Consider the following 14,362-nt stretch of genomic DNA (forward strand, 5'->3'; position numbering starts at 1 on the left):
TAAGTAATTTTGAAGTATAACATTTACTAATTGACACAACCTTTTATTTAATATTAAATAAATCGATGTCCGTAAACTCGACTGGCAGAAATATTTTTTGAAAAGAGAATAATATTTTTTTAATAGCTACTGACTTACACATTGAAATGATAAAAACTTTTTTGGAACCGCTGACTTCACCGACACCGACAGCCTTGTTTCTGTTTATAAGTGTTGGAGCATGTGTATTTGAAAATGATTACCTAAAATTGAACTAGCAATTTTCTTTTTATTTCAAAAAACAGGACAAAGAAGAGAACTACACGCCATTTACTGCCAATCTCTTTTCTGTAGTATGTAGGTACTCGGGGACGATTCCAGAAGTTTTCGATAAGTTTTAACAATTTCGATTATTAGTAATTTTAAGTGCCATTTTGTAGTTTCACTGATGTGGATTGTTGAAAGTGTAAATAAAAATTCTCCCCTTGTAAATACCCTTTATACAGGTGTGAAAATTTTAATTAGTTAATAATGAGGTAATAGGTAAAATACCTCCATACTTAATTTTTAATATACTTTATAAACTTTTAATTATTTCAGTACTAATATTGTAAATTTTTGTAATAATAGTTTCATATTAATAAAAAAAAATTGTTTTTAGTATACATTGCTGTACTTTTGGTATTAGCTTTTGTATTATTTTCTCTTTGATGCCAACCTCTTTTTCAAGTAGTCTAAATTGATTATAATTATTAGTAATAGCTAGTTTGTCTCAGTAGTGATTCTTTAAAATATCTAAGTTTTTGATATCAGACCATATTTGACATAATTTGATAACTCTTAAAAAAATTGAAATAATTTAGTTAATAACTTTAAAATAATAACGTTATTTATAACGTTTATCATTTGAAAATATACCCACTATTGGATACACTTGAGAGAAACATAAACAACAAGAGAACAATGGGTAAGTGAAATAATGTTAATTATATTTTTTTTGCATTTTATTTCGTATTCGATATCATTTACAACTGCTTTTTTTAAGTAAGTAGTAACCATTATTTTCCAGAAAATAGTGAATTACTAACATGCAATATTTTTTTTGTTATAATTTAAAGCACGTCACCTGAAAGCTTATTATATTTCAAAACTTTTACAACCCTGCTTTTCAATTTATGAATATTTTCTGCAATCGTATTATTTGCTTCCTGGCAGTCTTCTGACGACAGTGGATTTACCAAGGCCCAGAGTCCATAATGATAGGGATCCGTAAATAATTCAGATACGTATGGCAGTTCTTCGTAGGACTGTGTCAGGACTGTATGATATTCTGCTTCCATGGGTAACCTATAATCAAAAAAAGTAGAAATTTTCATTAAAATAATTTTAAATAAATTCTTCAATAACACAAAATTAAAAATCGTACAATAAAGTGATAAACGAAGGTCGATCTGTTGAACTTCAAAAATTGTACTGCACCGGCAGATTATTTAAAGGATTTCATCCTTTCTCCGATATAATCAGACATCCGATCCGATATTTACTTAGGATACAGCTTTTAAGACATTTCATTGTTGTCAGAAAACACTTAGCTTAAGGTACTGTTTTTAAGACTTTCTACTGGTGTTAGCAGAAAACACTAGCTTACTCTGTCAGCAATGAAATGTTAAAATTAACATTTGTAATAACGTTCATTACTTATGGTAAAAGCAAGCATTTTCTGCAGGAAGGAACGCCTTTAAACGGACTTGATCCGTTATACATACAGATAAAATAGTATACCTAACACATACCCCACCAAGATTCAATATATCCGTCTAAAATGTTTGAGATGCACGGTACAAATTATTTTTGTTTTTGTGTATAGTGGCTTTCTAGATGTAGTTTTGCTGAACCGCTTATGATTTTCATAAAGGCGATTTTTATGAAAATCACAAAAGGATTTTTTTATTAGAAATAGTCGTCATAATCAGCATCAGCAACTAGAAGGCAAAGATAAAAGATAGAGATAAATTTTATCCATTTTTCTATAGGTTAGAACCATCTAAAATGGAGACGTTAAAATTTAAACCAATTTTTGCAAAAATTATATTCTATATTATAAATCGATGGAATTTGAGATCTACCTAAAGATTTTAAGTGATGCTGGTTAATACTATGTAGCCAAATCTTTAGTAAGAAAATCTCTAAAAAGATTTTCTCTAAAATCACATTAAAAAAAATCATAACAGATCATCAAATTGGCAACGGGATCATCGTAACTAGTTCAGCAAGTACATCTAGGTGGCCACGATATTTAAAAAAATCATCCGTCCTGGTTCTTAATGAGCCACGCTGTATACACAATGTTTCTAAAATATAGTGCCAAACTGAAACAGGAGATAGAAAACATTATTTGAAACTATGAACACTTTTTTTTTAAATAACGCAAAAATGATTGATCATACCTATCGCAATTAAACAAGGCATAGATTTTTATATTGCCGATTGCAGAAATAATTTTTTCCTCATTTACAGTCACAGAGACGAGGGAAGTTCAGATTTTTTATCTTAAAATAATTTTTCGTGTCATATTTGGAAAATTAATTCATTTTTATGAGAGATAATTTTAAAAGGCACTATTGTTCGATCTTGATAATTTGCACCGATTCAGAGAAATTAGTCTACTGATGTAAATTGTCATTTTGTCATTATCGCACGATTCCATCTAGGAAAAACTGTACTGTATAGACGAATGTTTTTAAGACAATATATAAAAAAATAATCACAGCATGTTTGTGTTAACAAGGAAAAAAATCCCCTATAAGATAATTGCAATATATAATTTATAAGACCGTATACCGAGTTACATTTAGATCTTATCAACTATCTTGGATTTATTATTTTTTCTTTGAAATACAATTACGAATCAAATGAAATTAACTTATAGAATACTCAAAATACTCAGCGGCATAAAAATTCTAGGGTTCTCAACAGGGTGTCTCCCAGTATCTCCGTCACTGGTTAATAAAATTTTATGAAGATTAAGCGATTTTTTATCATTATTGAATTGTGGCACTAGCCCAATATTTATTAATCTAAGTCAAACATATTTCGAGATAATTAAATACGTATTTGTGATGTTTTTGAAATCCTTAAACACCGCATAACTTGCAAAGGAAGCAACTCATTGGACTAAGGTACATTTGGTTCAATTGTCATATTTAGCCAGAAAGTTATGTGGTTGGTAAGATCTGTGCTACTTCATTTAAATGTACTCTGATTTATTTTGATATAGCATAAGGAAGCTACATTATCAGAATATCTATTTTAATTACTTACATTGTTAAAGAACCTAATGTTGCGTGTTTTAAATCATGGCATTTATTTTCTTAGCATGCACTATATCGTCGTTACTCGAAATCCACCAGGAAAAATTGGTGAAAGTTAACAAATAGCAAATAGCTTTCCCGTAAAATAAAATTATAATATTTATTTATTTGCTTTAAAAAACGTATTTTACCGGAAAATCATTAAACTTTTATACATGGTGTTGCAATATACCGTCGGGAAAATTCTACAATTGATTTCTTATAATACAATAAAGAAAATGTGTTCATATGAATGTATAGGTCTGCAGACACTTCATTTTTGAGATAAACGGTGATAATTATTTTTTTTGTTTTTAGTTTTTCTCATTAACTTTTTAAGGTAATGCATTCATTCGGTATATGCAACACCTTTTTGAAGACTGATAGAATTTATGAATTATCGTTCGGAATAGTTCATCCTCTAGTTTCTCCAATTTTTTTTTGTTACGACGATATTCAGGCTTCTTGTGAGAAAAGACTTCTTTGATTTATCCTTTAAGTTTTTAAGACGTGAATTTATTTGTATCTTTAACTGTTTGAATTGTAATCATCAGTACAGGGAGTATTTAAATAAAGGAGCACAAATGCTATGAGTCAACCAAAATCTCATAATTGAGCCAAATATTATGTCGGTTCAACTGTTATAGGGTATTTAGCAAGAAAACATTAATTGACATTATTCTCTGTAGTATGTGTATAAAGTATTAAAATATACATTATATTTACTATACAGGGTGTCCCCAACTTAACGAGACACAGAGCAAGAGTAAATTCTCGTAACCAAACTTACGTTAGTTGTTAGTTCAAAATGGAAACTTAAAAATATACAGGATATCAAAAATAAAATTTTAAATTCAACATACTTTAAAGTGGTAGAAAGTTCTCAGTGGACTGCTCTGAAAATTTGGATTCGCGAGTTTTTTTTGAGAGGAGGGTAGTTACTTAACTTTGCCTAGACGCTACAAAATATACATAACTTATTTTTTCTCACCGTATTTATGCAATACATACTTTATTTGTGTAAAAAATCTAAGAGAACAATATTTTTCTTTTAAAACTCATACATAAAGTAAGAAAAAGTTGCCTTATCCACCAAGAGTACATTTTGTAATGCCCTCTAGCGTCTAAAGCAAAGTTAAGTATGGATTCGTTTTTCTCGTCCCAGAAAGCCCATGGGTCCAAGTTTTCACAGCAATTCATTGAGACCTTTCTAAAAATGTTAAGTATTTTCATTTCCAAATTTTAAATCTGACATCCTGTATCTTTTTAAATATCATCTTTTGGACTAAGGCGAATTTGGCTATATCGCATTATTTGGTCGTCAGGGATCCACTCTTACTCTATGTCCCATTAATTTCAGGATACACTGTATATCCTTAATTAATTAATTCTTGAAGTTATTAACTTCTGGGTTATTGGTCAAAGTAAATAATTTGTTTATTACGATCGTTTTGGGTTTTATCCCATCTTCAAATAACATCACAAAACATGGATATTTTTTTTTTATATATTCATATTAAAGTAAGTAAATGAAATATGAAAATTTTCACATTTCTTTTAGCAATTGACTTGTTAAATTCTATAAATTGTTTGACAATATAATAGAAAAAATTGTAATAGTATTATGTTTTGCATAATATGTTTAAAGAGAAAGATTTTAAACAATCTTGTTGACCAATACTTTAATAATTGCATAGGGAAAAAAATTGTATCCATGTTTTGTGATGTTGTTATCTGAAGATAGGATAAAACCCAAAACGATCGTAATAAACAATTGTTAAAAGGAAAAATAGTATTATAAACAAATTATTTACTTTAACCAATAACCCAGAAGATTAATAACTTCAAGATTTAATTATATGGCCAGGAAATTATATACTTAATTAGTTATCAAAATTTTGTTACACTGAAGATATATATATTAGGTACGAATATTTGAGGAGCAAGATAATTTATTTTCATCGGTTTCAATATATTTATTTGTTTTCTAGAATTAAATAATTATTTATATAAAAAAAATTTGGAGAACAATATGGTATGTAGTACCGAGTTGGATAAAAAATATTTATTGGATGAAACTATATATTTAGTATTATACAATTATAGTTGTATTCAGTAATAACGAGCGAAACGATCCATGCAATTCCAAATACTTCGATACAAGAAATTTATTCCTGAGAATTAAATATTACTACACAAAGAATTAATCTGCAAGTTAAGCACAGTTTAAAAAGTAGTGTTGATGCAATTGTCCCTTAATACGCAACAACGAACAACAAACGGAACATGTAGACTAAAACAGCATCAGCCATTACTGAGCATGAATGGTGTAAGGTATAAATGTTCATTATGGATAAAATGAGTAGTTTATTATCCAAAAAGGTTAACCTTATAAATAAGGTTTGCAAAGTTTCACTGAAATTATTTAATTGTTCGATTTGTTAATCGAATCTTAATCAGAACTGAAAATATTGGCCGAAGTAACAAAAATTTGTTTATTGAGTAACAGAGTTCTGTTTTATTTAAAATGGTTATATCGTCAGTTTAAATTATATTAAAAAATAGTGTAGTCAAAGAATCATCTATAGAATTTTATTGCAACATCGTATAAAACTTATTCGTACGTATTTTTATAATTTTAAATTTATTTTTAGAAATAATGTTTTCAAATTGAACCATACCCAATCATCCATCTAACCACAACGTAGTCCCTAACCATGTAGTAACTTAATCCTGATTTAAAATCAGTTTCTAATCCGGTAGACATGCCCAGCTTTTGTCCGATTAAAGTAACATTAACCGTCGAGGAAACGTTCTATAAAGATAAAAAAAGATGTTTAATAATTACTACTTTTATAAGTCACACTTACAATTTCTTTCTCCGATTCGTTTGATGATGGTTCCTCCGAACTTCTAACATCATGTAAATTTATTGAAAATAATTCCAAACTTTTTCTTCCAGTAATATACATAAATGAATCCGTTTTTGATATCGCTAAATAATCTGCATTGATCGAAATAGCAGGGTTACTCATGTCTCGTAAGGTCAATTTCCTCCATTTTAAATTGTTTGATGAAAATACTAAGAGTGTACTATCACCTGCAGCATAATGCAATATTTCTTATTAAAACGAACGTTTTGCTAACCTCTTTATGTTATTTTACATTATATCAAAATTTATTTTTATTCAGTTAATTAATTTTAATGAGGATATTTATTTGAAGAAATAATACTATGAACCTTGATAACTTATAATCTGCTTAAAATATTTAAAAGTTTGCCCAAAAACTCAGTAGATAGGTTTAGCATTAAACAAAATTTAAGCGAAAAGGAATAGTCCACGGGCCCACATACAAAAAAATAAATGATTACCAGCAAGCTGTAACTTTGCCTGCAGCTTAAGTTTGACGAGTCTCCCAAGATTTGACTATGAGGAAAATTCAACAGTGGTGTTTTCTCGTGATTTTCAGGAAAACATGTCAATCTGGCATAGACATGGAATGTTATGACCAGCACTTTTTTTAAAATTAAATGAAAGATATAAGTTTTTAAACCCCCCAAAAAATTTGTCCGACAAAAATTTTGGTATTTTAAGTTTGTCCCCCACCCCAAATATGTCGATTTGGTGACATCATGGTTGGTGACAACCAGCAAGCTGATTTTTCTGGGAGGGTTTGGTAATAAGATTTGAAATGAAAGTATCTTATTGTCTGACAAAATTCTTGAGAAGTTTTTACAGATGTACGCCCCGTAGATGTTGATTTAACGACAACATGGTTGGTTATAACCAGCTGTCGGACAAAAGCGTCATTATTTAAAAAAACGCAATATTAATCTGAGAATTTAATTGTCCGACAAAATTATCGGTTTTTTCTTGCTTGTCCTACAAAATTAAACGATAAAATTTTGCGGTTTCAATACTTAAACATGTCGTAGAAGAAAAATTTATATTTAATACAAAAACATATATGAATCAAACAAATTTTGTTTAAACTTTTCAAATTTCAAAATAAATATGACTAATTTAAAATCATCTTTTTATACAATTACAAAAAAAATGTATAGAGGGTTACAGGGTGTCCCGTTCATGTTTCAAAAAAGCTTGTGTGCAAGTTCGTCATGGGAAAATAATAAGGGTAGTTCATGTAAAATTATTTTCTTAGACGCCCTGTTTTCGAGATACAGAGTGTTGAAGTTGTTACTTTCCAAATGGTTATCCTTCTTCTTTAAATCGGCTAAAGATAAAAATATCAAAATTTGTACTCGAGTAAACATCAACTGCGCGTTAAGAATAATGTGCAAACGGTTTCTTTCTGAAAAGCAGTGTCGCCAATGCAGGTAATTGGAGGGGTACAACCGAAAAAAAAAAGTTAAAAGTCAAAATTGTTTACATTTCTAAATGGTTCTGTAAACTCTAAAGCATACTACAAAAAAAGGTAAACTTGTCGAAATTCGGTAGCATGTACCGTTTTCGAGGAAAAAAGCGGCACAAGTACATTAACAAAATATTAAATTGAAAAAGGACTTTAGCATTGAATGAGCTGAAGACATTTAGCTACCAACAGTATTTGCATTTAAGACTATAATTTTAATTTCTTACGCATCACATGAAACAGTTAAATTTATAAAACACTTTATTAGTTAAAAAAAAATCAAATTTATTTTAAGTTTCAGCTTGTTGTAAACTAACATTTATAAAAGTAAATTAAAATAAACAAATTATGGTAATTAATTGTATATTAATAACTAATTTTAGATTTTGTAAACTACAACACTACCACTACTAAAATAAACAATTGTTGAAAGAACTGATTTGTTGATGGATATGAATGCTTAAAAAAGTGATAAGAATAGCAAAATATTAGGAAACAGACTCGGAGACATACAGAACAAAACAGCTGCATAATTAAATAAATGAGCAAAACTGGAAATACTGCAGTAGGTGCTGAAATTGTCCCCTATTTGCTTCTATGCAACTTCATTTATCTAGAAAATGGTACATGCTACCGAATTTCGACAAATATATATTTTTTTTTTGTAGTAAGCTTTAGAGTTTACAGAACCATTTAGAAATGTAACAAAATTTGACTTTTAACATTTTTTTTTCGGTTGTACCCCTCCAATTACCTGCATCGGCGACACTACTTCTGACATTTTGAGGATAATCATTTGAAAAGTAACAACTTCAACACACTATATCCCGAAAACGCGCGTCTAAGAAAAAAATTTTACATGAACTACCTCTATTATTTTCCCATGAGGCTTCAAAATATTTTTAAAATTGCTTTAATTGTTTTTTCAAGAATTAAACTATGTGTAAACTGTTTGTCAAAACAAGATTGCAAATTTTAATTTAAATAAACACAAGCAAAAATTTATGCATTCATTTTACAGTTGCCATTTTTTATAAAATAGTCACAATAGTTTATAAAATAAAATGTACATATAAGTTTTTTGAACAAAGAAATCATTTTGATGGAAATTAATTAAATTAATTTTTATAGACATAATTATTTATGAATTTCTGTTGCTCCTGTTAACAAGATAATTTTCTTATTCTTTATTTTTTCATTAAAAATTTATTATTATTTTATAGCGGAATGAACATTATGTACCACAAAAATAGTTATCTTTCCCATTTTTAAGGCAAATTTTCCATTCTTTTTGGCGGACAAATATATTATTGTATTATACTTTTCAATTATTAGAGAAAAAAATCAAAACCAGATTGCTGGTTATCACCAATCATGTTGTCGTTAAATCGACATCTTCGGAGCGTCGGACTGCAAAAACTTCTCAAGAATTTTGTCGGACAATAAGATACTTTCATTTCAAATCTTATTACCAAACCCTCCCAGAAAAATCAGCTTGCTGGTTGTCACCAACCATAATGTCACCAAATCGACATATTTGGGGTGGGGAAAAAACTAAAAAAACAAAAATTTTGGACGAAAAAATTTTTGGCCGGGTTAAAAAAAATATATCTTTCATTTAATCTTAAAAAAAAGTGCTGGTCATAACATTCCATGTATATGCCAGATTAACATGTTTTCCTGAAAATCACGGAAAAACTTACCACTGTTGAATTTTCCTCATAGTCAAATATTAGGAGACTCGTCAAACTTAAGCTGCACCCAAAGTTACAGCTTGCTGGTAATCATTTTTCTTTTTGTACGTGGGCCCGTGGACTAGAAATGATTACACTGATAAACATAAATACCTTATCACTGTAAAAAATTATTTGTGAATTGGAACGAGAAAATGTCTCTTGTCACCAAGAGCTCGAAAATAGATACAATGTTATAAAAGTGGTGCTTGAAAAACTTCAGTGAGTTACGAGATCCAAATAAAATTTTACACGGTGTAGATATGCGAAAGTTTTTTTCTCTAATAAAATTGCTTGTGGTGTTTTCAGAAAAATAATACATTTTTGTGAAGGGGCGTCTCAAAATATAAAAAAATGTGTTTTTTATGACAATTTTCTTTCTACGATGTCTAAAGTGTCATTGCTTGATACCAATTAAAATAATTGGGAAATATACTAATAACTTAAACTAAATAAAATATGCCCCACACATATCATTTTTTTTAAGATTCATATACTCAGATGTGTTACACCACATCAAATATATTTTAACGTCTTATACGTTACTTGAGTAGATGTCCAGAAAATTTCTCATCTAATAATTACCTGCATTTCCTATGTATATCCTAGAACCAAATTCACTTTGTTGAGGATCTATTGTAATAACGTTTAAATTTTCTCTGGGAACATTCTGCAATTCACTTATTTCGGATATAGTATTAAAAATAACGTTATAAGACAAAATTTTAGGGTTGCAGAATTCATTGCCTTTATCGAGAATCCAAAGTTTAGGTTTTCTTGGTTCCATATCTAGAGATATTGCGTCTTGTATCTTATCGCATTCTTTCCGTTTTTGATATTCCAGAATATTGAACCTATAAAGTAGGATCCTGATTCATCGTCACATTGATTTAAATATTGTCGTTATTTATGTGTTACGTAAATTAATCTAAGGGTTCGTGTTAACATAGTAGTTATTATAAAAGAGGTAGCTTAAAGTATCTTCATAGAATATAAATCATCAAGAAAATCCATACTACTATAGTAAATAGAAAGTATCCGCTTTGAAGTTGTGTCAAACTTTCTTATATGGTTGACAATTTGAAAGGAATTACCAAATTTTAGGTAACATTTTCCCAGTTGTAAAGATAATTAGAATGTAAATGTCGAGTTTTAATATAGTATGTATTTAAACAATCTTGGACAAGACATGGGACAAAACAGTGTATCCCATATAGTAATTTGATCCTGTGAACCAGAATTTAAAGTCAGAATTTCCGGGTCTGTGCATGTTTTGACCCTAACATTAAGACACTCCTCTAGAAAGCGGATGACTTTAAGGAGAATCTTAAAGTCATCTGCAATTTTTCGAGAATCTTAAACTTAATTTTGACAGAGGCACGTGCATGTTTAGATTTTCTGTAATATTTGAAGTAAATCTAATTAATATTTGAATTATTTTCGACGATTTTAGGAGAAATCGATAGTAGATATTTTCAAATGAAATACTTCATAATATATCCCATAAGACTTTCATAAAGCAAACACAAAATATAAGTACATATTTGAATTTAATTTATCACACTGTATTAATATTACATTTAAATTTTAGATTGTTTCATTTTTTACTTTTTTTCAGTATATAATTTTATAGAAAATATTTAATAAAAATTATGAAAACTTACCTAAAATGACTTGACGCCGGTTGCCTAAAACTACCTGTCCAAGGCACTTCTACCACCGTTGGGTTACTAATATTATTGTGACAGCAACTTCTAGGCAACGCTAAAAAGGCTCTCGCCCTGTATATCGCGATGCTGGAAATATAATAATTTTCATCTATTCCGAAATAATTTAAGTCCCAACTATATGCTATAGCAAAAAGTATACATAGAGAAAATATTTTCTCCATTATGTTTTATTTCTTGTACCTATCAGAGTTTGTAATTCAATTAAACATACTGCTGTGAGTTTTTGCGAATAACTGCAAGATATGTAATATTTAAATATATTTGTGCTTAGCATTGCTAATAAAGCACTTTTATATGTACAAACTATTATACAGAGTGTCTCAAAATTATCCTGTAATAATTCACTAGCACTTTCTATGATTAAGAAATAAGTTAATATAAATATAAATGGAAATTAGGTATATCCGAAGTTGTTTAAAATGGAACCAAGATGGAACCATAAAATTTGATGATATGAAACTAAGAATTAGGTACTATTAAGTTTCAAATCTGAAAAATAACTTCTAAATTTTAGTCAGCAGCATCACAAATTTGGGAAATAATGATTAAAATTTTTTCAATTCTTTATTGGTCTGAAATTATCCACCACGCTTTTATGACACACAGTAACTTCTCATCGGAAACAAAGAAGAATATTTTATTTAAAAAAAAACTTCATGGAAAAATAATACAACGCCATCTAGGAAAGTGCAAACCTTCTAGTTATATTTCAAGTCATACATAAATTTGGTTCCTGAGAAAGTGAGTTTACAAAATTCTGTGAAAGTGGAAGCCGCTTTAGGAAGTCTTTTACAGTCCTTATTTGATCCTCACTTTTTTTACCATGCACACTGTTACGAGGACGGTGTCGTCTTCATAACAATGTGTGCCGCCCTATGCGGAGACAACGACATATTGTTCAAAGGAAAAAAAAAAGTAAAATATACTCTTATTTTTTTTTCAATAACGCATATTTCTACAAGATTAAAACAGTCCCTTTTTGTAATTGAAAATAATGCGTATAACAATCTCATTCCATTCTCTAACTTTATAACCAATGTTCTCTATCTCTACAAAAATATGTAAGTATATTGCTGGTTGCATAAGAAAAAGGAAATCGGTTTCTAGTGGCTCTTTTAAAATTAATCTGGTGCTTTCTGCCTTTCTGCTTTCTTAACTGCGGCCTAGTGTCATGCTATTCGAACTTCCTGGCAACACTGTTCTTTAGAAGCGGGAAGCGGGTGAAATATGAATCTTTGAGGTTAAGTAAGCACTAAATTTGTTTGTTTTGGTGTAGGTGCAATTTAAATTTATTTGGTTTATTGGGTACAATAGTATTACATTAATTTTAGTACTTAATTAATTTATTAAGAATGAACAAAGCGAAGAAAACGGAATATAAGAAAATTTTAGTAAGAAATACAGAAAAACCTGTTTCAAAAAGCAAAGTAGTTATAGAAGAATCCAAAACATCCTTAAAAACAGCTTGTACTGAGAATATTGCTCCACAGAAAAAACCAGACAAACCAATAGAAAAAAGATGTGAGGTTAGTGAAACCAATTTAGATTTACCTGAACTTTATTCAACATTACGAATATCCAAGAAAATTGATAATGTTGTAAAACCAAGAAAAACAAAGAGCTGTTCTGATGTTGATAAAAAACTAGCGGTTGATGAAAAGGTAACTATTTAATGTTTCTAATTACAGTCTCTAATGAGTTTTTTCCAGGTTACGAAAAAAGTTAATTTTCCATATGACCAGACGGTTTATAAAGACTTAATTCCATTGACCTATAGAAAAGTTCAGATGCAGCGCCCACCCTCAAGACCTCCTCTTCCTCAAAAAGACATAGAACCGGTTCTCTCAGATTTCCTTACTCCAAGGCAAAGTACAGAAAAGCAGTCCTTCTACGCACCAACTGTTAAGGTGGAAATTGAACCTGTAATAATTAGTTGTGACAATTTGAGATTATATAGAACTCTACAAAAATATAAATAAAACTTTAATAATAATATAATAAGATTGTAGTTATTAGTAGGTATAATATATTGTGTTAATCTTTGTTTAATTTTGATTGAATATATAAATTTTGTACACTGTACGTTTTTAAGAATTTTCAAAAAAATAAATTATCTATTGATAAGTAATTAAAATTGCAATAGTTGGGTATTATTCAGTATCATTTTTATACATGTAAAGTTAAGAGATTGTTACTCAATTATAATTGATCACAATTTTAATATTAAGAATTTGTATTCATATGTAATTATTCTAAGAAATATAGTATTAAAATCTGCAAAATAGTACTTTATTGAATGAATATAACACAGAACAAGTTTAAATTTTATTAAAAGCAGCGATATCCACGGACTGAACAAAATCCTCGAATTCTTGAATCTTCTCTACAAGTTCATCGACAGAAACTTTGGCATCCTCGACCACACACATAATTTGAAGTTTTTTAATGCCATAACCTACTGGAACAAGTTTTGAAGCTCCCCAAATTAAACCATCCATTTCAATAGTTCTAGTGGCCTTTTCAAGTTCTCCCATGTCTGTTTCATCGTCCCATGGCTTAACGTCGAGAACGATGCTGGATTTGGCAATAAGTTCAGGTTTCTTTGACTTCTTCTCGGCATATGCCTTAAGTCTTTCCTCTCGAACTCTCTCTGCTTCTGCATCTTCTTCTTCATCGGATGCAAAAAGATCGACATCATCGTCGTCATCAGCGGCAGCTGGAGCTGGAGCTGGAGCAGTTGTTGTAGTTCCGGTTTTCAATGGACAAGCAGCCGAAATTCCAGATTGTTTCAGTTCATCAGGCGAAAACGATTTAATATGGTTGTACCAACGAAGAGCATGGGGAAAATTGGCAGCTGGCGCTTTTGGTAACTGCTTAAATGTTTCCACATCCCACTGACTTACGGAATATCTAAATAGAAAAATAAAATAGAAAATATCCCATCAAAATTTTTATAAAAATACATACCCACTGATATAACTTTTATCCTCAAGGAAAGTATTGAGTTCTTTGACACCTTTGTCAGTATTCAGGTCTCCAAAAGTCATTTTTTAGTTATGTATAGAAAAATCTGTTCAATACGACTTTAACTCAACCTTCTTCGAAGAGTGTACCGGATAAAAGAATTTTTATTTTTTAGGTTGACTTCTGTCAAATAGATTTCCGCACCGGCGCATTAAACAATTTTTCGAGAACA

At 29.6% G+C, this 14,362-nt stretch overlaps 3 protein-coding genes across 4 annotated transcripts; 1 reads left to right on the plus strand and 2 right to left on the minus strand.

Moving 5' to 3' along the window:
* Nucleotides 1-1,091: 1,091 nt before the first annotated feature.
* Nucleotides 1,092-11,327, minus strand: LOC108908061. The gene is made up of 5 exons (XM_018711970.1): nucleotides 11,101-11,327; nucleotides 10,022-10,290; nucleotides 6,200-6,429; nucleotides 6,011-6,144; nucleotides 1,092-1,326 (listed from the first exon to the last, which is right to left on the minus strand). The coding sequence occupies exons 1-5, from the start codon at nucleotides 11,325-11,327 to the stop codon at nucleotides 1,092-1,094; spliced, it is 1,095 nt and encodes a 364-aa protein (XP_018567486.1).
* Nucleotides 11,328-12,322: 995 nt separating this feature from the next.
* LOC108908065 lies at nucleotides 12,323-13,240 on the plus strand. 2 transcript variants are annotated; one of them, XM_018711974.1, is made up of 3 exons: nucleotides 12,323-12,411; nucleotides 12,518-12,827; nucleotides 12,876-13,240. In XM_018711974.1, exons 2-3 carry the CDS (start codon nucleotides 12,519-12,521, stop codon nucleotides 13,143-13,145), a joined length of 579 nt encoding a protein of 192 aa, XP_018567490.1. In that variant the 5' UTR covers nucleotides 12,323-12,411; nucleotide 12,518; the 3' UTR covers nucleotides 13,146-13,240. The 2 variants fall into 2 exon arrangements, with proteins under 2 accessions (XP_018567490.1, XP_018567489.1); XM_018711973.1 differs by lacking the exon at nucleotides 12,323-12,411 and having other exon boundaries at nucleotides 12,440-12,827.
* Nucleotides 13,241-13,433: 193 nt separating this feature from the next.
* Nucleotides 13,434-14,297, minus strand: LOC108908064 (elongation factor 1-beta'). Its single transcript, XM_018711972.1, has 2 exons — nucleotides 14,134-14,297; nucleotides 13,434-14,076 (listed from the first exon to the last, which is right to left on the minus strand). The coding sequence occupies exons 1-2, from the start codon at nucleotides 14,211-14,213 to the stop codon at nucleotides 13,485-13,487; spliced, it is 672 nt and encodes a 223-aa protein (XP_018567488.1). The 5' UTR covers nucleotides 14,214-14,297; the 3' UTR covers nucleotides 13,434-13,484.
* Between the last annotated feature and the right edge of the window lie 65 nt (nucleotides 14,298-14,362).

This window comes from Anoplophora glabripennis, unplaced genomic scaffold (genome assembly GCF_000390285.2).
Source record: "Anoplophora glabripennis isolate ALB-LARVAE unplaced genomic scaffold, Agla_2.0 scaffold152, whole genome shotgun sequence".
Lineage (NCBI taxonomy): Eukaryota > Metazoa > Arthropoda > Insecta > Coleoptera > Cerambycidae > Anoplophora > Anoplophora glabripennis.

What these genes read in the sequence shown, in the direction of transcription:
- LOC108908065 (XM_018711974.1), top strand. Translation starts at nt 12,519, where the DNA reads ATGAACAAAGCGAAGAAAACGGAATATAAGAAAATTTTAGTAAGAAAT. An exon ending in AACTAGCGGTTGATGAAAAG is followed by an intron (nt 12,828 to 12,875) that starts GTAACTATTTAA and finishes AGTTTTTTCCAG; the next exon opens with GTTACGAAAAAAGTTAATTT.
- LOC108908061 (XM_018711970.1), bottom strand. Translation starts at nt 11,327, where the DNA reads ATGGAGAAAATATTTTCTCTATGTATACTTTTTGCTATAGCATATAGT. An exon ending in ACGAATCGGAGAAAGAAATT is followed by an intron (nt 6,145 to 6,199) that starts GTAAGTGTGACT and finishes TTATCTTTATAG; the next exon opens with AACGTTTCCTCGACGGTTAA. An exon ending in GTGGTTAGATGGATGATTGG is followed by an intron (nt 1,327 to 6,010) that starts GTATGGTTCAAT and finishes TTTTGATTATAG; the next exon opens with GTTACCCATGGAAGCAGAAT.
- LOC108908064 (XM_018711972.1), bottom strand. Translation starts at nt 14,213, where the DNA reads ATGACTTTTGGAGACCTGAATACTGACAAAGGTGTCAAAGAACTCAAT. An exon ending in GATAAAAGTTATATCAGTGG is followed by an intron (nt 14,077 to 14,133) that starts GTATGTATTTTT and finishes TTTTCTATTTAG; the next exon opens with ATATTCCGTAAGTCAGTGGG.